Source organism: Hydractinia symbiolongicarpus, chromosome 7, assembly GCF_029227915.1.
Source record: "Hydractinia symbiolongicarpus strain clone_291-10 chromosome 7, HSymV2.1, whole genome shotgun sequence".
Classification (NCBI taxonomy): domain Eukaryota; kingdom Metazoa; phylum Cnidaria; class Hydrozoa; order Anthoathecata; family Hydractiniidae; genus Hydractinia; species Hydractinia symbiolongicarpus.
Genome location: NC_079881.1, coordinates 16,728,508 through 16,754,684, shown reverse-complemented (window position 1 = coordinate 16,754,684; position 26,177 = coordinate 16,728,508). Strand labels below are relative to the sequence as shown.

At 32.9% G+C, this 26,177-nt stretch overlaps 1 protein-coding gene across 1 annotated transcript; it reads left to right on the top strand.

The window, feature by feature from the left end:
* The first annotated feature begins 2,049 nt into the window (after nucleotides 1-2,049).
* On the top strand, nucleotides 2,050-3,234 carry LOC130649554 (fibrinogen-like protein A). Its single transcript, XM_057455851.1, has one exon. The coding sequence runs from the start codon at nucleotides 2,078-2,080 to the stop codon at nucleotides 3,122-3,124; it is 1,047 nt and encodes a 348-aa protein (XP_057311834.1). The 5' UTR covers nucleotides 2,050-2,077; the 3' UTR covers nucleotides 3,125-3,234.
* Nucleotides 3,235-26,177: the final 22,943 nt, after the last annotated feature.

The window sequence follows — 26,177 nt, the reverse complement described above, 5'->3', positions numbered from 1 at the left end:
TAGTTTTTAATAACCTTCTTGTGCAACTTTATTAAAATATGACTATTACAATACTGAAGGGAGAATCTTCACTTATCACATCTTTACAGGAAGGAGGTATTGAATTAGTGGTTACTTCATCCATTTCTCAAACCTAAAACCAAAATTTAAATCTTATCAGGTGCAAAATTCTAGTTAATTGGAAGGTTACGCTAAATGCCAGTTAAACATTTATTTCACATAATTGCAAGTTAATAAATGCAACACCCACTTTACCGGAGACAGCATCTTTATCCATTCTTCTGATTGAACATGGTTTTCAGGTGCTGCCTAAGCTATTTCACCAGCTTTAAATTCAGTCATGTACCAGTATGCAGCTGCAAAAGAGCTAATGCTGATCATCACATCCTGAACAGTTTGCGTCACGTCTTCTCTACAGCCATTTTTTTCGGGATCAGACCATTCTCTCATTTAGTGCTCCACATACTTCATAAATATAAAGTTTGTTAAAAATAGGAGTTTGTCCCTCAGGAGGGTGAAGATCCCAAATACGATGTCATATTTGACCGCAGATACGTAAACATTGTGGTCCACGGCCAGAGGGGGGGAGGTCGAAGATTTCTTCCAAAAGAAGAAAACGCAACTTCACTATTATACTTACGTACATTCGCTTGAGAGTTCCGTGCCTAAACAGTATCGATATTAGTTAAAAGTTGTACAGCATATAAAATATGTTTTGCTTCGATATTTGTAAAGGTATGTAACAAGCAACCTCCTTCCTTCGTTCGCCTTCCTGAATTTCAAAAATTTACGGCTGCTTTGGTCGTCAAGAGAAACTTGGATTTTCCAACGAATAGAAATACATTATTTAATCACGTGGTTTTTTTCAGCAAATAAAAATTATTTTATGGTGATCACATGATTTAAAATGTAAACAAACAAAAACTCGCGGCTTTTCTCGGCAAAAATGACGTACACGCTTTTTATATTTTATAAGAATATGCTTTATTAGAATATCAAAGGGAGATTTTAGGTTAAAAACAATAGGCCATTTGCTTAGAACAATAGAAAATTAGTTATAATGGAATTTTAATTATTCTTGTAAAAAACGTATTTTCAGTAACATCAAAGGAAAATGAACTCATCCACTTGGAAGTAAACCATGAATAGCAACCCGGTTTAAAGTAAAGTTTGTAAAGCTTGTACCAAAATTATAATTTTTTTTTAATTTCTTTTTTTATTAAAACAGCCACCATTAGCATTTTCAAAAAATCTTAAGCATGAAAGGAAGTTTCAAATGCTTTTGAGCTAAAATATCCAGATGTTGCTACATTTATTGCTGAACTATATTTGGTTAAGAAATTATTACTATTCGAATTATCAATTTTACAGCATGATTGTTAACATGGAATTTCAAAATTTTTTTAAGATTAATTTCAAGAACATACAAATTGTCATCAGGATATCTGATTCGCCGTTCTCACCATTTTTGCCCGTATTTTTAAACATTTCATCTCAGTAACTGATATTTCGCCCTGCCCTAAATTATATCTCGTACACTCGTCTGAAACGTATGCTGCTGGGAATTTCTAATACGTCTTAAATATTTGAAATTTGAAATTCTCTTGCTATACATTCTTCTTAAAGTATAATGGGAGGGGATTAATCTTAAGCCTCGGTAAAGCTTTTTGAATTAAGATATTGCGACTGTGTTATATAAAACTTGAGAAATTTCAAAATCTATTTACACCAAAATGATTTTAATTGGTGTTACAAATTTTGAAATTTAAATTTTTCGTGCTTTAAACTTGTATTATCAACAGGTGTTATCAAGTAAATTATTATTTTATAAAGAAGACACAAAATTCTCTACGAAAACACCTTTATCATTTCAAAAGTATAGAAAAGGTGTCTTTTATAATACGAATAAATCTGCACGCCCATAATTTCGTTGTAACTAAAACCATTATGCAGAACTGTTAACTAAAGTATAGCGGCTATTTAAATCTTTTTTTAAAATTCTGTATAATATTGATTCTGATTGATAACTAAGAAGATAAAATAAGAAACATTGCCACAATTTACTGTTGATACAGGAATGGTCAACTGGCGACATCTGTTATTCAAAATGCATGCACTAAAAGAATTATTGCTTGTACTTCTAAAACTGTCGCTTTTTGCAGAAAATGTTGCTCAAGATTGTCCACAGATGGGACATTTTAAGCGGGCAGCAAACGTAAGATTGAATACAACATCGACTAATGTAATCAGGACGGTCACAGAAACTGCCGTGGAGGATTGTTTGGGTTCGTGCTTTGTTGACAATGGAAACTGCAAATCCATTGTGGGCGTTGAAGTATCTCCTAATGTTGTTCACTGCCAATTACTTCGAATTAATGCATTTGAGCTACCCGCTTACATTGAGCAAGCTGTCAACATTCATACATTTTTTCAAGTCCCGTGCGATAATCCTAGTCCATCTATTTTTGGACTTCTTATTGCCAATGCAAGAGACTGCAAGGATGTATACGACGCAGGCTTTACCAATGACGGCATTTACCAGGTAATCATTAATAACAAAAGAGTACATGTTTTATGTGACATGAATTACCTCGGTGGGGGCTGGACGGTTATCCTGAAACGATTCGATGGTTCCTTGAACTTTAAGAGAAATTGGGACGCCTTTAAGTTTGGTTTTGGCAATTTAACTTCCGAGTTTTGGTTCGGAAATCTACCCATTCAAGATTTAACTGAACAACAGGAAAATGAAATTGTTTTTATACTTAAAACATTTGCATCAGAAGAGCCGTACTACGCCTTCTATGATAAATTTCACTTACAGGGTGTAAATTTTACTCTTAAAGTGGGGTCGTACGTCGCACATTTTGGACAATTGCAGGCAGGAGACTCACTGTATTACCACAATAACACTCAATTCGCAACGCATGATCGAGACAACGATCATTTCTGCGCTTCATTCTATGGAGCATGGTGGATGGATTACTGCTTTATGGCCACTTTTTTTGGCGAATATGCAAATGAGACGTGTCATGCAGACGGATATTGCATGCATTGGAACACTTTAATTGACATTAACCTGTCTTTAAAATCTGCTACCGCCATGATTCGGAAAAAGCAATTGTAGAAGACGATGATAATTAAAGTAAAATCGCTGAGGAAAGAAATGAATACACGTTATTACATATAAAGCATCTCCAACTTTCATTCTAGAATTACTTGCTAAGGGCAAAAAAAACTCAGCTTACACTTGATATATTAATACTTTAAATTAATATTTATCTATAAAATAGTTACAAAACAGACTTATCATTCTTTTAAAAAACTGCTTTGTACGTTGCTTGTTAGATTATCAAGGTATAGTTTATATATAAATATAAATTCATTAACGTTTCAAAATTTTAGCCTGTCCGGTTGCTTAGCAGTTGCATAATTATTTCCCTAAATTTCACCCTTGACACTTAGCAAATTTTAAGGGCATACCTATCTTGCAACATTAGAATTTTATTGTGAAAAAAATACATTTGATATATAGAATGGTATGTAACTAATGGGGGTTAGTTAAATACCTTGTAACAGTAACAATTAAACTGAACGGCGAGTTAAACCAGATGTTACAAGCTTCTTTGTAAATTAGTACAGATAGGTTAAATACTTCTTCGTCTCAACTCTTCTTCGACTCAATTGATAGGGGTAATTGTTTGATGATGCTATGCGGGTGATAGGATTCTTTGTTTATATAGAGAATTTCATTATCAGGTTTTAATACGGACGGTACGTCGAATCATTAAGGTTTAAAGTAGCGTCTAAATTATTGACTATTTTCACATTACACTGTATGACGATTTCTAATTTATCTAGCATAATGTATATACGTATATCGGTACCTTTTTCAGCATATTTTCCTTTTCTGTTTTTTTTTTATTTATTTATTTATGTATGGCAAAAATTGTGGCAACTTTTATATATTGTTGCGACACAGAAGCTTTGTATCTATTATATATGCTAATAATAATAATCTTAATGATAATTAACCATGGTTTTTAAATATACTTAATATGTGTTTCTTGATTTTTTCTCTCTTATTCTTAAAAACAGCTAAACCGTCTTCTCTGCAAATGCAAATATCATTTTTGTTGTAATATTATGAAATCTGGTAAAGCAAAATAACCGGTGAGCTCGCATACTTTCGCTCCCTCATACGTACCCATAGTTATAACCCTATAATAAATGTTTATGAGGGCAATACCAAAAAATATTGCCCGAGGACAATCGTGACAGAGGTCAATATTTGAAGGTATTGCCCGAAATAACAGTTATTATATAGATTATTGTCCGGGTACTGCATTTTAAGACAAAAAGTGTAACATTATAAGCACGATGCAACCATGTCTTTATAAAAACTATTCCCATATGGAACGTACATTCGAGCTAAAAATATATTTTAAAATTACAGGTTTTTATTATAGCTACAACATAGAATTCTTTAAAAGATAAAAGTAAGTTCCACTTCTATTTCGCGTTATTTTTACTTTTTTCCGTGTTTATTTACATTTAATACTATTATATTTAAACTTTTAAAAAAGTTGCTATGGTAGCGGGCAATACCGTGGAATTTTGCCCGCTATGACGTAAGTTCTAACCAATGACATTGCGCGATTTTCGAAAATATCGATGCCGCCCTTTTACCTTATTCGTACTAATTTTCACGCGTATTAAATTTCGCGCAGCCAAACAAATTTTTTTTCGCGTGTAATAATTTTTGCGAATGCGAAATTTTCTTGAATTTAAAATTGGAACTGATCACTTTGAAAATATAGATCACTTATTATTAATATTCGTATGAGTGACTAAACATTGACTTTTGGTGTTATTTGAAGAGTGTTACAAGGAGCTTCCAACAATAATCATGCTTGGAACTTTTAGTAGCAAAGCTGTTAAAGGTTCCACAAAAAATCAACACAGGCAACACATAGCGCGTCGACTACAAAGGTCAGTAACCTAACACCGGCTCCAATAAGTCGTGAGAAGTATCCTAAAGATGAAAAAACAAAGCACAAAATAGTATCAAATTTTATGCACTAAAACCCAGTCCAATTTTGCCTCTTGGCCTACTCTTTTAGTACTTACTGGCTTTTTAATGCAAACTGTAAAAAGCATGAATTTAAGTTTAAATATGTTAGTGATTTATATGACTATATTTTATAAGGTCTGCACAATCAATAAGATTTTTCGACTACTCTTCTACTTTATCAGAATCTGTCTTTTTTCCAAGTCACTATTTTCTTTATATTTTATCATTCCTAAGCCGTCAGTTTTGTTTTTGTTTCGCATTTTCAACAACCCTTTTTAGAACATATAGCTAGTATGTTTCACATAATTATCAATCTTACTACTACTCGATCTCTCTTCTATAATTCTCTTCCTAATACTTTTGTGAAACATACTATATTATGAACTGTTTTTTGTTTTTGTGTTTTTTTTTACATTAACCTTTATGCACATACGAATATCATATATTATTTCAGAAGAAGAGCCATTTTGTATAATTATGAATCTAAAATATAACCTTTATTATTGTTATTATTGTTATTATTGTTATTATTATTATAAGATCAATGTTCCAAAATGCCACAAAAAACCGTACAAGAACAACGGACGAGAATGGAGACCACAGAATCGTGATTTTGAATTAACCTAGACTACGTAAAACCATGCCGTGTTTGTACATCTTATGTCTTAACTATGCATTTTAATTATTTTGTTCTTCTTTAACCATTTACTTGGTGAAAAAGAATCAAATCATGAATTCTTTTTTTATTTTTTCTCTAGGAAAAAATTATCGTTCTCGGTCGTTACGGTTGAAATAATTTCATTTTACCCCCGGCTTACCATGTGCGCGCTGTATCTCATGGAAACAAGTTGTTTATCAAAAAAAGAAAACCGAAGCGAAGAAGGTTGTCTCTTTTTTAAAGTTAATCCTGAAAAAAGCTACTTCACACAAAGCATGCCAATGTTTATTCATCATGAGGTTAGCTTAAAGCTTACACAGTAGACTCCCGGTTATTCGAACCTGCACTTATTCGAATAATTCGGTTATTCGAAGTGAGATGGCGTTCCCCTTGGATCTGCTTACCCAACTCAGGCAAAAACACTCTCGGTTATTCGAACTTCAGTTATTCGAATAATTCGGTTATTCGAAGTGATTTTTATTCCCCTTGGGGCCAATTATAGGCTAAGTCACCCTCAGTTATTCGAATTTTTCTTATTGGGAGATCGTCGAGTGAGAACATTGATTTTCTGCGATTAAAACACTGATGATGATGAAATTGAGACACATGACATCCCCCCGAAGAAGCCAAAGCAGTCAGAGTTGGAAGAGGCCTTAGAATTGTTGGAAAGATGGTCTTTGTTTGACGAGAATGGTCTTGAAATCAGAAAGCAGTTAAACATGATAACACGTACATGTCAAAAACACTACATCGATAGTAAAAAACAATGTAGCATTAAAGATTTTTTTAAGAGTTGAACTCCTTGTATTTACTAGATACATTTTCTTTATAACTTTCATATTTTAAAACCTGTTAACAATTTGTTCAAATTTGTTCTTTCTTCAAAAAGTAAAAATTCTTTGTGTTTACACGCTCAACTGAACCACAATGCCTCAATTACTTAAGAAAAGTCCACCCCATTAAGGTTAAGTTGAAAATCTGGCGGGAAAACGAATTTTTCAGTTATTCGAACTCCCGGTTATTCGAAGTAAATTCTTATCCCCCTTGAGGCTTCGAATAACCGGGAGTCTACTGTATGTTTTTCTATATTTTACATTTTTGTTCTCTGGGACTGAAGTTGTATCGCGTTCGAATATGACTGTATTTCGAATTTAAAATGTAAAAAACAAACTGCTGTTGTCGAACGAAGTTAATGTTGTTGTCAGAAATATTTTATAAAACGAAGAAAAACGCACAATGATATAACATCACAAAAAGAATTGATTGGAAATGCATCAGACAATTGTACCTATACATTTTCAATTCGTTCTCTTTGGGATAACGCGGAATTAGTTATCGAAGTAAAAAACCGATTGGACTACTGAGAAAGCGAAAGGAAAGCTGGTGTGTTCTCTAAATTATTTGATAGAGAATTGAATTTGGGTGTATAACGATTTTTAGCCGTTTCTTCCAGAGCTAAATTTTTCATTAAATATTAAGTTTGTTGTTGTGTCTTAAGCCGGAAAATATTTTCTTTAAGCACTTATTTTATAAGAATATACTCTGAAAAATGAGTCAGAAGTTTAGAATATCCTAAGAAAATGTCTGAGCTTGATAGTTTAAATATGACCATTTGTATGACGCACAAAATTGATTAGAAGTTTACTTTTTTATTGTATATCAAACGAACTGAACTTTTTTGTGTCCAAGCAACGGGCCGTTACATGTAGTAGAATTGCCATTAGCTAGCTATAGTAAATTATAGCATGCTTTATTTTATTAAGGCATTATATATTTTCAAGCCATAGTCATGTTAAGAACACATTGAGAAAAAAATGAGGATAGCATTTATCAAAAAGTTCAGAACTTCGAGGCTGAAACTAAAACACACTATTCTTATAAAAACAGCGTTTATATCCTAGAGAAGAATTTACATAAACTGTTAAAAGTAATTTTTCCGATATTATTGTTTTTAACACTACAGAGTGTGTGATTCAGTGTTGATGTCGTTATAATAAACCTAAACTTCACTCAATGTTTACATCTGATATGTTACCGTTTGAAGTACATTCGATTCTTAAATTCGAAAACGCTGCATTGTTATCTTCTTTGATTTTATGCGTGATTTTCTTGATTATAAGTTTGGGTCTGTTAAAGCAAACTGTTCTTTTATTATTTTGGATTGAAATATTTCGATAGATATACAATATACCAAATGATTCAAGTTTTTTATTTCTCTTTTATGTGTTTTCAACAATTAATTTCTTATATTTTGAGTATAACTTTGGAAGGTTTGCCGTATGCAACTGATTGAATAGCTGATTTTGTATGATTTAACAAAAAATGTTGGATTTTTTTTCAATGTTTGGTATCATTTTTTTTTCTGGTGTATTTCTGGAATGGCAAAACAAGTATATAGTTTTAGCGTATACCTCTTTTTACGTAACGGTTGTTATACGCCTTTGATTTTTTGGACATTTTCCATTTTTATTTCATAATTGTTTTTATTATTTTTTTTTTCCACATACTTATATTTTTAGATGTTTTGTTTCAGCGTTTATAAACATAGAATAATGCAGATTGTGAACAACCTCGATCCCAGGGCTTTTTTTCTTTTTATATAAAAGAGACAAAGAGCCCGGGTTTGAGGTTGTTGTATGTTTTTGTTTGGTATCACTTACATCGGTTGAGAGATTCAGTGGAGTCTTCCACGGGAATTCGGCTAGTATTTTTATTAAGTTTATGAAGGATCGCTTTACTAATTCTTTCAAACTCATTTTTGGCAGGCTTTATTAGACGAATCTTTAAGAGTTATAAAACACTTACTCCATTATTTGTTTCTATCCATTTTATTACACTCGTGTTTTTCATTATTTCTTTGCCTTTCCAGTTTATATAATTTTTAATTTTCTCGTTGGTTTTTGGGACGTTTTGGTTATTGCATCCACGAGTAACTTGTAATAATTTCCTTTAGCAAGTCTCTACGTGTTCTTCGTTTTATCTACTGCTGTCAATGTTTGGTTGAATGAAATGATTTCTTTTACTTATTCAGTGTATTGTTACTTTTCGGAATCTAACTTTTTAAACTTATTTAAAAAGGTCATCCTCAGAAGCAGAAAGTTCTTTAACTGGTTATGAAATGTAGCGTGATTTTAATCCATAATTTCCCAACGTACTACTTTTGTCATTGTTGTTGTAAAATAAAACTTTTCAAAGTATTTTCTTGATTAACGCTTCGACTTTTTCAGTCAATAGCTAGCTAATATGGTACTGTTAATGTTTTAGTCGAATAATTAAACTTTATTTTAAGTGATTTATGTTAAAATGTTTCCGCCGGTAAATGTTTCCGGTCTGTATATTTATATTATAAAATCCGTATACGCTCGTCACAAAATGAGCGACACACACGAAATGCGGTAAATAAAGAACAGGTAAACCCGTGAATTTATCCAAGAACCACAGTCCACTTTATCAAATTTGGCGGCTATCCCAGGGGACCTTGTCTATTATTTCCAACAGGGTCATGGCATAAATAGGGAGCCCTAGAGTATTTAATGCTTATTTTGAACGCTCTAATAGATACTTAGTTGTGAAATATAGTTATTTATTTGTCATAGTAGTTATTCTAGTCACATTCACAAGAAAAAGAATACTCTGGAAGTTTGTGACATAGCGCTCCGCTCCCGGTGAATAACTCAGGCTCCAAGATCTTTTAGTACCCAGACTACTTTTAAGGGCACCAAATGAAAACGGAAAGGACTTTGATGCAGGAAGTCCAGATATTCGGTGCTTTTGGAGGAAGAAACATTTTATTTACCTGTATTTATGATTATTTTTGCTAAATAGGGCAAGAGAGTGTATTTTAACTTACTGTTCTAATTGAATTTCCACATCGAGCAGAACAAGTACAAACTTGCATTGTGTAGCTAGCTAGGAGAACTAAACCAGTACTTCCAGAGAATCAAAATACTACATATTGTAATATTGAGCAAAGTAAAATTACGCATTTCGTACAAGGTTCTGGAATTCTGTCGTTGAAGACTGCTCTTATTTAAGTGCCATAAAATAAATACTGGTATAATATAAAATATGTTAGACTGCTTTGGGTTCGACTCATCTGGCTGTTTTTTTTCTTTGAATATATATAAACAACATCACAAACTGCTAAGATAAAGGGGAAAGTGTACTAGCGAATAGAAGTTTTTACTTAAAATACTTGTTAATTGAGTGATAAAAAAGGATTATATGCTGCGAAATAAATATTCAGTGCTAAGCGTTATTGTAATAGACCAAATCTTAACGGTTTTAAACAAGCTACAACCAACGTTTAACCGAAATATTTAGATGTTTTGAAGACCCATTCTCACGAATATGTATTATAGCGTATGATGTTTTTTACTAACTTCTACCAATTCAAGCAAGGTCAGTTGATGCAGAGTGCAGAGATACACTGTTAAATCATTTTTGCATTGCAGGAAATACTTTACGATTGCTGAACTGACGGAAGCTTAGAGGAAGTGTGATGATCAATGTTTAATCTCAGAGAAAGGAAACTTAGAAACGCGAAAGGATGATTTACTAAAATTCAAAAACTAACTGAAAATGCAATTCATATCTTTCCTAAAAACCAACCTGCTTCTAAACACAACAAAAAGATGCTAAGCTGCATATCATAGAATGAAATAATTATCAAGGCCATTGACAAAATACCAGAAAATATTTCTGTGCAATTATTGCAAAATCCTAATTTTGAACTCAAATGAAAACAAGCTTCGTTAAAAGTTTACGCGAAGGTCAAGGTCCAATATTGTTTTTTTTTTTTATAAACTCTTTCCTGAGTAGATGGAAACTGTCTATCAGGAGAAAATATATTGCTTACGCAAAGTAACAAAAATATACAGTATACTCTCGTTAAGTAGGAACCCGGATAAGTAGGACGCCTGCTATATAGTACGCTTTTTCTCCGACCCTTAAACTTCCGTATCCTTTTCAAGCGAAAAACTTTGCTTAAGTGAGACCCTGGATAAGCAGGACGCCCGCTAACTACAGTAATCTTTCTAATTAGCAGACACTGATTAGAGGTGTCCGCTTTTTAGCAAGTTAACTAATTTTAGAGCTAAATTCTGTTGTTGAGACAAAATTTGATGTATTTTGAAATTTTTGTGTTTTCTACAACAACTAATATTTGATTTGCTCCTCTCTCTTCCTTTGCTTTCGCGTTTTTTACCGCTTCATGCTTTTTCGTGTTATATAGGCAAAGCATTGACGAACACAGATAGAAGAAGAACTACAAGTTATTTACCAGTTTTAAATCTAATTGTGCTAAAAAAGGGCTCCGTCACTGGATACCAGCCCCTTTTATGTGTTTTTTGGGTAACGAGCAATAACCGATTTCTTTTATGTGGAAACCCGACAATCTGTAACAATACGTTAGGAATATAATTAGGTTTTTCACTGAATTTTCTAGAAATTTTAGGCTAAAAATCTTTTCAGGATTTACCCTTTCTATAGAAGATACGAGATACGAAATTATGACGAAAAAAAAGCTCGGGCATAAACTGTCATATTTGTTTTCTCGTGTACTCAGAAACAACCGTTGAATTACGACGAATCTAGTGCTGGTATACAAGAAGAGATGTTCTAGTGTCTAACTTTGAGAGAGACTAAGGTTTCAAAATGATGCTCAACTTTACTTCTCCTTAAAAACACACACGCGTCCCATCGCATATACAAAAAATGACACACCAAGAAATAAGTTATATTTAGAGTGGATCATCACATAGAATTAAGAATTGCTCAGCCATGTGTGTAAGTTAATGTTAGTTCCAGACCTTGACCCTTTTAAATTAATTCCAAAACAAGATGTTTCAAGTCAAGAAAAACATTACTGTAGTTTTATTGCCAATTTAAAACTATTTCTTTGAAAAAATAAAACATTAAACGAATTTGAAGTTATTTTTATCTGATTATCTGTTTGGCACATGATAGTTTATAATGCGACTTTTTGGGAGATTCGCAGTAAGAATATTAATAAATTATATTTTACTTTGCGATGTTGGGACTTCTCCAAGAACGCCTCCTACTAAACGATGATAAACTTTGAATAACATGAACGAATTTGTGTATAACTTTTTACAGTATAGCAAGCATAAGTAGTGGAAAGCTGTAGCGTATATTTTTTAAGATAATAAGAGCAGGCAAAAATTTAACCTTTTATTGGTTTTAGTGATATGCTGCCAGTATATACGTATGTGTTCTGATAATGTGACACTCGAAATCAACAACTGTCACCTCTTTCTGAAAAGTCACAGCAAACATGTTACATATAAGCTTTGTAGAAACTTGCACTAGTTTTTTTTACTTAGGCATAGATGCACGAATACAAATTTTCCACCATTTTGAAATAAACAAGTGTATTTTTTAAAAAATTCTTTCACTCTTGTATTTTCTTAGTAGTGTGTGTTTGAAGTTCTTGTAAAGTAAAAGAAATGGATTTTATTAGGTCATATAAACAACAACAAAACAAAAACAGCAAGGCAGGTTTGACTGAAGTCAGCTAGTTAATACAGGGTATTGGTTCTAAGTTTGTTTTTAACAAATTCCATGAAAATTCAATATTCGATCGGTAGATCAGTATTTTATTTACCAAAATATTTACAATTTAATAGATTTTTTGGAAAGTAATTTCTCTGAATTGCACTTTCATCTTCACTTGTTGATTTCGTGTTTATTTTTTTTAAATTTTCACTCTCTTGCCGATAGCGTTATTCTTCAAATAAAAAACAAATAAAAAAACAAATAAACAAAAAACATTCGGTAACGAGTTTTAATTATGCATAGCTACGCGTGCACATAATCACTCCAAGCGACCGCTATTCTCGAGAATTTGCCTGACCATAATTGGCTGAAACAAAAATTAAAAAAAATTATTGTCTGTGATTGGTTTGTTAAGAACAATTTTGTGTTTATTTTTTTATTATAAACTTTCATTCTCTCGGGATGATGTTAACAGTTTCTTGACAAAATTAGAAAAAAAGCCTTTGTAGATGTTCACAAAATGCTCTCAATCATTTTTAGTATACTTTTAACCAACCAGGTTAAGTCAAAATAAAAGAAGTTGAAAGAACATGAAATTGATCGCAAATAAAAGTTAACAATTAAGGTTAACGTAAACTTTTGCCAATCCGTAATTATTCAGTCGAGCTTGTGATGACGCACGGGGAATGAGATGACAAAAACAATTTATTCTGTGTACACTATCTTTTTCTAACACAATTCTCTCTAACTCATCATTATTTAAAGTGGCGAACCTCACCATATTTAATTTTGTTTTTGTCTTTTTCGTTCTTGTTTCTTGTTGTTCTAAAACATTCGCGCTTCAGTTATTTTCGGCTCTCCATCTGATGCTTTTCTTTTGTGTACACTATGGAGAACAATAAAAGATGGAGTGTGATAAAATACATCCTTTGTTTGATAACTTTTTTATTTTTAATTAGTTTTAACTCTCCATCTGATTGATTTGCATGTAATTTTTTAAAGGAATTAACGAAACGGAACGAAATACAATTGCCGGAAAAACTGTCGAATATCTCTAGCAGCTATTCTATATCAGATATCTGCTGAGATATTCGACTCTCGGCTAACGACTGCGCGAATATCCAAGAATATTCCGTCAGACGCTCCCGCCTGAGGTGAATGATAACATGCATTATTCGATAGGAGGCGAACACCATGGTTGCAAAAAATGTCTGCTTTAACCGGATGCAGTTTTATAAGTGATTTGACCAAAAAATGTTTTTTTTTGCGTTTTTTGACGACAAATGTAAATGTGAGACTGCACTTTTTGGACACATTAATATTCGATTGCTATTACAACGAATAGTTAGGCATATTCCTAAAAACTTGAGTAAAATTTACTCTCGAATTCTAAAGATTCAGTATTGCACAATTGGATTTAAAGTGACTGGCAAACTCGTGAATCGTGTAGGTTAGCAGAAAAGAACATTAAAAATGTTCTTGAGAACATAAATAAAAAAGTTAAGAAATGCGTAAAATAGTAAAAAATAAAGACGCAATAAATTATATTTTTTGTCATTATATTGCAGTGGTAGCACATCAAGAAATAAAAATGGAAATCCTGGAGGTGGAATAACATGCTGTGTGCCACGCTGCTACAACAATTTCACAAGAAATCCAAATTTGTAATTTCATGTTATTCCAAAGGACCCTGGAAAAAGTGGCTCAAAAATATCAGCAGAAAAGATTTTAAACCCATTGCATTCACATCGTGTATGTTCAGAACATTTTGCTGATGGCAAGTAAACATACATGAATAATATTCCCACTGTATTTCCAAAAACCATAAAGCCCAAGGAGTTAACGCTAGAATAACCAGAAATAGTTCTGGGGTCAAACGTATTATTTTTTCTCCTATACGCGATGTTGTAGCAGATGCTCCAGAAAAAAAACTTTCAGTTGAAGAGGAGTTACACATAGAAGTTCAAGAACTAACTAATGAGCTCCAGGATTTAAAACTAAAATATGATTTGATGGAGGAAGAATTTAAAACAAATTTACAAATCCTTGAAACAAATATTTAAAACAACAAATTTACAGTTTCCTGTCACCAATGATCGCTTACAATTGGTTTTTATATCTGCGATAATGTCTGCTTTGAAAAAAGTTAACCCTGAGCTGTGCTTAGGTGATGAAACTTGGCTCAATTGGAGAATGTTTTAGTACAAACTTAAACCAGGTAAAAAAGGTAATTTCATGACGTCATAGGGATTAGAAATGACGTTACACATGTGAAAAATGGTCATTTTCCCAATTTTTCAGTACGTTTTAATTTCTCGCGTGATACTAAATGATATGGCCTTGATTCTTGGTAGATTGGTAAAATGAATACCAAAATATGTGTTTCACATGAAAAAAGTAATTTTAATGACGTCATTGGGATAAAAAATGACGTCATTTCGGCAAAAAAATTCTTATTTTAACGATAAAGATAAAAAGACCCGTTCTACCAGAAATATTGATGCTCATGTCATTAAACTTGACATATATGTAGAACATGACATTTAAAGATAATCGGGGTAAGGAAAACAATATAATGACGTCATTGGGATCCGAAATGACGTCAATTTGCTGGATCGATATTTCCTTCAAATCTGGTCTGCTTTTTGTTCCTAGCAATTTCATATCACCTTAGCAACACCTTGGTTACCACTTAATAAGCAACATACATTTAATAAATAATTATATACGCAATACAACATCTTAACATTCTTACATGAATGTCAACGGTTTTCAAATATCCAAAAATTAACCCCCGTCCAAGGAAAGCAATACCCCCAGCAAAGTACAAAATTTTTCCGAAAATTTTCTCTTTCATTAAAAGCAAAAATAAAAGTTACGAATAGTCACAAAATTTTAGCACTTAATCACATGTGTATCTAAAGTTATGCCTAGTCAAAAAAGCTGCGGGCACTTTGTTCCCCCCCCCCCCCCCAGGTATAATAAGGTTAAAGGAGTTGACATTTGCTGGAGCATGCCACTTCTGTAATATATCGGTACATGTTCTATCATCTGGCACAGTTTTCAAACATAGTATCCTGAATTCAACTAGCTGGTATGGGACAGCAGCAACATGTTTACAACACCCTCCACTATGAGCTTTGCAAAAACATTTTACTCAAAACATATCTCCAGTGTTTTGGCATAAATAAACGTAAACAGTATATTTGTCCTTTTTTAATCAAAGTTGCAATAAAACACTTGACTATAAAACAAAATCTTTCAACCAAAACATTTGATTTAATTCTCAATTTTTTCACATGATTTTCTTTCAATAACTGACATCCTAATATCTTATGCTTTTCTGTTCTCCTTGGTTTGCTGCCAAAACTTTGCCTAAGCACTAAGTAGGAGTATAACCTTTTCTGAGATATTGGAGGAATATCAGTAAGACCTGTGCTCAATTTTCTGATATCAGATGGAATATTTTCTTCCAACGTTTCGCATCTTTCTGTGTTTGATATCTCTCTGAAGACTGGCCTTAGACCCACGCTGGAGCTTTAAGAAAAGCTAGAATCCAAATTTTCAGAAGTTAAAATAAAGTCGTTGCTAGAATTTACATAAATTAAATCATTCATTTTCTTGCTTTGCACTATCACTACCTACTGACGATCCTATGTTTACATCGTATTGCTGGCGCTCCATTATGGAGACGGACGGGTCTTACTTCAAAAGTAATGCAAGAAATGTAAGCTCTAATTGAGATTTTCATTATCTCCATAAGCAAATGATAACACTTGATTAAAACGCTTATTAACAAATTTTGTTCTTTTCGGAAAAGTTTTTCTGAATACAGCTACCATAATGCCTTTCGGACTTCTCGAATAAAGGAAACGGGGAAAATGGCGCAAAAAACTGTTCACCTTGCCGAGTGCTTTATGATCGTTCGCTTTAAAGAGATTTTTCTATGAGAGTTTAACTTTAAAAAATTGTTTTAAGCATCATTGTCCGTCTTAACGGGATGTCTGCTTTAAGGTGTGCGTTTTAATGGGATTTCACTGTATTCATTCTATTATAAACAACGCTTGTCTAACATAAACTAAGCTAAAATGTTGAAAACACTTCAACTGAAGTATGCTGAGCGACACAAACATAACCATGCTTTTGTGATCTTGCGTTGCTTGAAACAAAATGTAAAGCGAACATGATTTATTTGTTTATTAATGATAGCCACATTTTGTTGTTTCTCGCTCAAAAGTAGGTTATGCAATCACAGCCGAAATCCTAAAGGTACCAATATAAAATGTGAAAAAATTTTACTTCTTCTTCTTCTTCTTCTTCTTCTTCTTCTTCTTCTTCTTCTTCTTCTTCTTCTTCTTCTTCTTCTTCTTCTTCTTCTTCTTCTTCTTCTTCTTCTTCTTCTTCTTCTTCTTCTTCTTCTTCTTCTTCTTCTTCTTCTTCTTCTTCTTCTTCTTCTTCTTCTTCTTCTTCTTCTTCTTCTTCTTCTTCTTCTTCTTCTTCTTCTTCTTCTTCTTCTTCTTCTTCTTCTTCTTCTTCTTCTTCTTCTTCTTCTTCTTCTTCTTCTTCTTCTTCTTCTTCTTCTTCTTCTTCTTCTTCTTCTTCTTCTTCTTCTTCTAGTCATGTGTAAATCTCAAACAATCCAATTTCAAGATTTTAGCTAGCTAACGTAGATTTCAATGCAGCATCCTGCTAAAGCCAGCTACCTGGAGCTAGCCTTATTTATTCTTATTTTTTAAAGTTTGGTATATTATTTTTATGTTGGGGTTGTGGCTATCTTTTAGCAAGCTCTTTAGCTACTTCTGGCTGTTGAGTAAAAGTAGCCACAAATGCAGTTTGGCTAGCTACAACAAAATTGTTAATCAATAATTATTATGTTAAATGCAGTTTCTCTGCAAAATAGAATTGGTGAGTGATTTTTTTAGCTGGACAGGGTAACGACAGGCTGCTTTTCCCGTGTTTTTATTTAAACCGAAGTCGCAATAAAGTTTTTTTGAAAAGGGTATTACGCCTAAACGCACTGAAGACACAGTTGTTTTTCTGTACTAAGCGCTCGGTCCAATGTTAATGATGGCTATTTCCCGAGTTTCTGTTTATCTGAAGTTACGATACAGTTTTTTTTCAAGTTGTTTTTTTCAAAATATATTACACTGGGAACACCATAATGTTCTGCGCCTCACTCGATCTATGACATATTATATTAAGGCGCTTCACCTGAATGTGTGGCAAAGTTTACACTTCTTATTAATCGCTCTTCCAGGCGTTCAGCGCCAGGTTTCACAGTTACTTGTGGCTTAACCCAGCGAACGTAGTCTTAATCTTTTTGTTTCTTCCGCCTGCTTCTATTTCTTTTTTGTTTTTGAACTTGTAGAATCCAGGTTTATGGTCAAATCTTAGATATCTTAAAATTGATAAAGATTTTAGTCATGTCACAGGTATAATAAAACATTTCCATCGCTACACATCGCTACACGCCAAATATCGCTACACCATAAGCAATAATATTTAATAAATTAATATACTAAAACGTCTTCGTTTCTTGCTTATGAATGAAAGTGTAGTGCAGTATTGTGAAAGTATTAATTTTCACAAATCACTTTTTGTGTATTTGTACTACGTGAAACATTTTGGAATTTCAAGATAATACCACGGGATAACAAGAATGCGAAATCTTTTAGCCTGCAAGGGCTTCTCATTTTGGTTTTAAAAAACCTATTTCCATATCCATTCTCTTTGCGCGGAATATATATACCAAAATACTGAATAACGTGAAAACGAGATTAGTTATGAGCAAAGTTTTAGTTTTGCAGCGAAGCAGTGCAGACATGGTTTGTTTACTTGCAATATTTACAAAATTAATACAGATTGTTAATAACATTTGGTAATAACATGGGATAATAGTATGTATCATTGAGCCGTTCTAATGCTTTTCCTTAATTATTATTGGTGTTAAAGGAGCTAGGTATTGGTTAGTTTTGAATATAATACGAGTAGCCAGTTCACGGGCTGACTTGTGCCAAACAAACGTGAAATTTCAAGCTGTTAACCAAAATTGGTGATGTTGCTGGTATATGTCTTGTGTCCAGTTATTGAGTGTACCTTATTTTTTAAGCAACATCTGTGAAAATAACATTAGCAAGGCTTACTGATGTCGGCGTGGTTTTATAATAGTAGTTAAGTTGACCTTATGAGTGCCTTAACTCGTTTTTTCCAAGTGAGGGTAGTTTTGGAAGTATTTCTAACTCACATGTTACACATTTGTGGTTTAAGAATTAGGATACTAATATGACTTGGTGGGGAAAGTTGAACTTAAACTTTCCTTGGAATGTTCATGCTTTTTTGTGTCACATCTTAAGCTTCTATCGTAGATTGTATTTGGTAAAAAAATTATTTAGAATTCCAAAAAATAAGGTTGACAAAAGGGAAGATATCCTAATTCTTAAATTTTGTATTCAGAGAGTTAACATCTTGGTATTTTTTCAGGCAAATGAAATTCTCCAGTGATTATGCTTGGTCAATTTTCACAAATCGACGATATGGAAGATTTTCTGTTAATAAACAATTTGAACAATTCTACAAGATTAATTTTCAAGATTTGATGTAAGTAAGATTACAAAGTGCATAAGGACCTGATTTTTAAGAACATTGAGACTGAGATTTTGCCAAAAATTATTCTTATATTAGATATTCTTATAAGATAAAGTATATTATTTTACTTTCCGTTTTTTGGATAAAAACCTCTATATTAAAGAAAGACTTTACTTTTTCTATAGATGGAGATTTATGATAAGCCCTATGCTAAATCAATTCATATTGCTTACAAACTGTAAGTATTAAGGTTAACCATCACAATGCTTGATACAAATGTACAATTATTGACAGTGAGTAAGAGAGGGAGTAGTGACAGAGCGAGCGTGACAGTTACAAAATAACAGTAACAACAGCCGATAGTTTGAAAATATTAATTTTAAATATCATTTTACACAACAAACGTTAAAAAATGATTTGTTAATTAATCATGCAGCTAAGCTATAGCTACAACCCTGGAAAAATACTTGTGAAAAAGCTATTAGAACATCCAGCTATTTCATTATTCTTGATGTTGAATTCTCTTTATTGTCCCCTCCACTTTCAAGTCAATGTTATTTATCTCTAGTACTCCAAGTTTTTGCAGTACTTTTGTTAGCACCAGTCAAGCATATTCAATATTCAACATTGATTTTGGGAGAATGAAGAGATCCAAATGAAATTCACAATATGTTTTTCCATGTTTGTAGCTTGGTGCTGGCTACTTTGGCTAGCTACCCAGAAAGCTAATTTAATTTTTTGATCAGAGTTGATCAGAGTAATATGAAGTCCCACTAATCGCTAGTAAACTGTATATTGAGTTTTAGTTCTAAATTTACTAGGAAACAGTAAAAGTAAAATTTATCCACATCATTCTAAAAACGTGGTTAGGTTTTAGGTTTAGCTACCTAACATATACCAAAAGATACGCCCTAAGAATTTGCAATATTTTAACTTTTTTGTCACACTACCACTACCAAACCCTCTTTTTAACTGTATTAACTACGATTATGTGAAACTGTCAGTTAAAGGCTGTAAAAGTCAATATTTTGTTGATACATTCTTCAAACCTGCATGCAAACAACCAGCATCCCGAAATTTGCTCACAACTAATCTCGTTTTCATTCTATTCTGCATTTTCGCATGCATATTTCGCGGAACAAAATGGATATGGAAATAGGTCTATTGAAGCACAACTTTATATGGGTCTATATAAATATAGATGGCTATGGGAAATTGATAACGAAGGAAAGTGTGGAAATTTAAGTAAAAAAAGTAGTTGTATGAGTGGCTAATTATACTGTACGCACTGTATATACAGTGGACTCTCTATAACTCCAACCCCTATAACTCGAATTTCTCCTTAACTAGAACAATTTCGCCAGCGCAGTGAGAATCTCCTAATAACTCTCATAAAAACCTCTATTAATCGAACCCCTATAACTCGAATCTCTCCTTAACTAGAACAATTTCGCCAGCGCAGTGAGAATCTCCTAATAACTCTCATAAAAACCTCTATTAATCGAACCCCTATAACTCGAATCTCTCCTTAACTAGAACAATTTCGCCAGCGCAGTGAGAATCTCCTAATAACTCTCATAAAAACCTCTATTAATCGAACCCCTATAACTCGAATTTCTCCTTAACTAGAACAATTTCGCCAGCGCAGTGGGAATTTCCTAATAACTCTCATAAAAACCTCTATTACTCGAACCCCTATAACTCGAATCTCTCCTTAACTAGAACGTCTTTTATGGTCTCTTTGGGTATTTCCTCTCTATAACTCCAGTGTTGCAACATGAGAACTTTATATGACACAATCCGATTTTGCATTATTTTGGCTCTGTAATAGAGTCTTAACTGATTTGATTGTTTCATATCTACATGTGTGAGGGGTCTTAAATGATTCAAATGTCATTCAAACAAAACGTAAACATGATTCTTTGGTATTAAAGTTTTACAATCATGGCGTCTGTTGCTGGGACAAAACGTAAAGCAGAAAAGGAAGAAAAATCAAGCTTAATTGGCCATTTATACGAAATTTATACAAAAATTTGGAAAACACTGTATTACCCGAACCTCTCTATTTAACTTGAACGGTTTCCGACTCCCTGTGGCTGTTCGAGTCATAGAGACTCCACTGTATAATTATTCTGCATAGATAAATAGATGATCTGTATCTGCTAGCCTCACATAATTTATTCGGAGAAACTTTGTCTCGCGAAACTTTCAAAAAAGGCCATTCGCGAAGGTTTATTCAGTACAAACTTTCTAAATTTTCGATTCGCGAAAGTTTGTCCACTAAATGTTGAAAGAAATTTGCTGGTTTTAAAAGTTATTTCTTGACTCGCTCTCACTTGGCTCGCCCTTCCGATAAGGAAGAGACAACTGGCGCTGGGAACGAGATTGGGAATAAGCTTAGAAATAAAGAAAAGCGATGATGTTTCAAATGTATATGTATGGCTTAACCGAGTTACTGGCAAAACGGCGATGACGACGATTCGTGGGAGCCGGAAGAAGACGATCCTAGAAATGTGTTTGATCTGTTTTGTGATTTTGACGATGAAGCCAGTTTGTAAATAGAAGTTTTTACATACCATTAGAAAAAAAATTACATCGTTAAAAAACACTTTTCTATCATAAGATATATAGGCCACTTAAAAATCACGAATCGCGAAAGTATATCAAAGTATATCATATCATTTCTATTATTTCCAGGATGGGCCATAACTTAGATGGGAAGACTTAAGAGTATTTAATGCTCATTTTGAGCTACGCAGACTCAATTAGGGTCCGTGCTCTGCCAGACAACTCCATGCAACATCCAACAGCTCACACCTCCCCAATTTGCCTCAAATGACTTGGGTTAACCAAGCCATATGAGGGGAAAAATCACAAAAAGAACCATCGATTTATCAAATCCACAAAATTAATAATTGTGTGTTTACCCTTTCTTGTCTCAACTTGTTGAATTCAATTTGTCAATTTAAATTTCAGAAGTTAGATATTTTTACCTTTTTGGATTTATCAAACAAAACAATGACCAATGAGTTTCCTCAAACAGTTTCCCTAAAAGAAATTTTAATTCGAGAATTCGAATCAAAAAAGAATCCATGGACAAGTAAATATCAGACACTGATTTGGACATTGCAAAAAAGCAAAAAAGCAAAATTTCCTCATAATTTGTTTATACATTCGCCTGGTTTGCTAAAATGTTATGCTGCGTACGCTTGTTCTTCAAAAGCTAAGTTGGTCAAAATACCCAAACAGCCTGTTGTGGTACATGTTTTTGATAAAAAAGTAACATTGTTAGTGATTTATCATTTCATTGGTTATCCTTGTGTTATCAATCTCCTTATTCTATCTAAAGCACTTCAGGACACAAATTTTTCAGAGTATTTGAACAATACACTGATAAATTTTTAACAAACGAAAATTATTAAAATGTTATAATAATACTCATTTTCAATTACATAAATGTCCTGTATTTTGTAAAGAGCGTTAAAATCATATCAAGTCCTATTTAATAATGCCTAAAAATAATTTTAGGGGTAATAAAATGATAAAATCTTAACAATTCACATAACCAAACTCTACTTTAATATTGCCTTTAAAGGGGAAGTAAGCTCTAATTTTTTATTTAAAAAAAAAACAGTAGCCGCAGCAAAAAAAAATTTGAAATACCTATTTCTTTTCATATAAAAGTTTCACTAACTTAGTAAAAAGTTGTGGTTGCTACGCGTGAAATCGCTTCGTTATTTTGACCCCTTTGCGATTTTGAAAGGATTGGTTCGAGTTGAAATTATGACGTTTTTTAGTTCAGAAAGTGTAGTGTGCTAGTGGTGGTAGTAGTATTAGTTGTTAATTTACTTAAACATTCGAGTTTAACTGCTTGAAAACATGCCAAATTGCGCCGACGTCAACTGCACTAACAGAACTGGTAACAATAAATCAAAAGAAAATGTTGACGATGTTGTATCGTTTTCAAAATTCCCAGCGCAGAGAAAAAAAACGAGCTGCAAAAAAGATGGTCACCTAACATTAGAAGAACTGGTCCCTTGCCTAAGGATTCAGGATTTTATATATGTTCCATCCACTTTAAGCCAGACTGCTTTGAAAGAGATCTTCAGGCAATTGCCTGATTTACGTAAATCATTTGATTTTGTATGTATCGACCTAACACATGCTTCTTTCGTACTTGTTTATCAAAATAAAAAGATACAAGCTCGGTATAAACTTCGTGTTGGTAACCAACAATTACATACCAAGCCAATAGAAATTATATTTTACACAATGATAATTCTTTCTTTTAACATTAATGGTTTCCTAATAACTTCGTTTCGTTGATTCATTTCATTTCAAACTTACTTTGACTTTCAAGTTCAAAAATTATGCACCTCACAACAAGTAAATGTTTTCTTCGTCGCATGCATGCCTTGAAAGACGGGGGTAATGACAACAATCCTAAAAAATCTATCGGCTTTAGAGTATTTATTACGAGTTGCCCATAAAGCACACGATGGTATGTCTTTCAGAACATCTTTTTCTAAACGACCTATCAAATTTATAATACATGTTTTTCCTAAAGTAGTAAATTTAAAAATTACTATAAAAATCGAAAAATCTTCTTAATGGACTCTCTTCCTTTTTTTGGATCAAAAATTTTCGCGAATGACAATAAATTTCAATGAAAAAAAAAGATTTTAAATTGAATATCTTTCCAATGAAATAACAATACTATACGCTACTTAGAATTGGTTCACAATATGTATACTGAACCTGTGGTAGAAAAACTGATGGGGGAACTTATTTTCAATTTTGTGATGACACTTTCTCCGTTAACTAGCATGCCCGCCACACCGTTGAAGAAAAACAAGAGAAAGAAAAAGTCAGCTTCGGGAGTAGAGATATTCGTGAAATGTTTTTAAGCGGCAAAAAAAGAAGAGAGTCCAGCAAGGAATTTTTTTGATTTTTAGCTGTTTTTGCTACATTGGGTCGGGCTCTGGAGCCATTTTTAGAGTAAGAGTTTTGGAGTCATTTTTCGGGCTGATTATTTTTTCCGTTGTGATTAAATTATTTCTACCCTTGTCCTCGGACTTATTTAAGAGTTTTCGGCTTTTAAAACTTGGAAAAAACTTTCACGATTATTAGAAAAAGTTAATTTTTCGGAAAAATAACTTACCGGGCAAAAATTTTCGCGAAAAGGGACCGAAATCGTAAAAATGGAACCTCCGCAGAGAATTCGCGAGTTCTTTGCTAATTTTGTAAAATGACATTTAAATGGCAATGGTTCAATATTTTTGTTCAAGTTTCCATTACTTTCATTAGTACTGCAAAAATATCTTTTTGCACTTTTCATGTTGTTACTTTATATGAAACAAGGATAAAAAAGTCTGGAAGACTATCAGAACATCAAAACATGAAAAGATTGAAAGCAAAGAAAATGTGTGGGGTGGTAAAATTGGACAAATTTATTATTCCAATTATTTGCATAGAATATAGCCACTTCAGTGTTGGAAAAACTGATATCAATGTGGGTTTTGTATTCTGAATACACACATTAAGTATACACCGACATTGCCTACCCAATTTCGCTCACATGACAGGGTCGACCTCTAGCTGTAGTGAAGGCATTTCCTACACATGTCCGCGCTGTGGACCAAACCACGGACCTTGTGATTACGAAGCAAATTTTAGAAACGCTAGTCTCAAGTATCAATAGTTAATAACAAAAAGCGAAATGTGTTCTTCCAGACGATTTGAGATAACGGCCTATTTTTGTGTGACTTCTTTAGAACCTATGACGTGCGCATTTTAATTTTTTTTAATTAAAGCAGCGCCACATATACAAAATGTAGCTACTGATGATTTAAATTGAATGAAGAAATAATAATTATAATAATAATACACAAATATATTTATTTATTATCAAGATTTATACATGATATTTTTTAATTAATTTTGCCTTCCAAGCGTGTCCTGTTTCGGAAAAACTATTTACAAAATGCAAAATGGTAACCGCAGTAGCGGTAAATAAAGGATGAGCGAAGCCGTGGATGCATCCACTGGTGCCTCCTATCGTCAAATTATCGAAAACACATCAAAGTACATGCATTAAAAAACGAAAAATGAATCTGAAAGCAAAAACAGGCTTTGATATGACTAAATTCACCTATTGCAAGTAGGAGAATATAAAAACTGTTGCCATAAAATGACTAATGAATATATCACTGCCTAAAATCGTAATTCTTTCATAAACTTTTAAATTTAGTATATGATTGTTGACGTAATTTCATTGTAAATTTTGGCACCCAATTTTGAACAAGTACTGGTTATTTCTGGTGTTTTTTTAGCGTGATAATGCTTTACAAGGTAGTTGAGAAAATCCAAAAAATACCACTGTTGATGCATTTGCAACAACTGTTTTTCATTTTCCTGATTTTTTGTCATATTCTTTGCTCGATTGTCAACGGAAACGAGTTTCAAATTTACGATACCGTTAAAAGTCGTAAAGGAACTACCATGGTGTTCTATATAGCCGTCACATTGTCTAAGTAAGATTTCAAAGCATTTAATAGTCGAAATTTTGCAAATGCTTGTTTGTTTATACTATCAAAATTTTCATTCATTATAAGTTTGGAGTCGATAAATGAACCCAAGTACTAGAAGGTGGAAGTGCTTTTAATCTCAATACCATTGTATAGTCCATTTTTAAAACATTTGGTCCTTTTTTAAACTAGTTGTTAGTGCCCACTAACATTGATTCCGTTCTTCCCTTTTAAATTAATTACCAAGTATTCTCGATAACGCGAAATTTATTACTTGAAAAGTAAATCAATGTGTCGTCAGCAAACTTGTAACGTCCGTTCCAAGAATGACATCATGAAAATCATAGAAAAATAGCAAAAATAGGGAAGGACCTAATATATATAATTGTGAAACTCCACAATGCACGTGGTGAATTGTGGATTTGGTGTTTTCTAGTACTACTTGTTGCGACCGAATAAATAATTACGAAGTGAACTAATTTAATTCGGTGTTGTTAGTTCCTTATGCAGAGAGTTTTTTGAGTATAGTACAATGAGAAATATTATCGAACAACGTGGCTGCTAAATATGTCGACCATTTAGACCGATACCCATACTGACATCGTGGAAGCAGCGTGTTACTGACTACAAACTCTCTAGGTAAGGCGTTCTTAAGTTAATTAACACTAACGACATTTATTAAAATTAGTTTAACTTTGTTGATGTTACAGAGATCATCGCATATAAAGTTTCAAGTTCGATATAGATGTAATGACAAAAAAATAAACTTGTTGTTGATACCTTGCCTTTTCAAAGCATTTGAGTTCTGCAGAATGTTTCT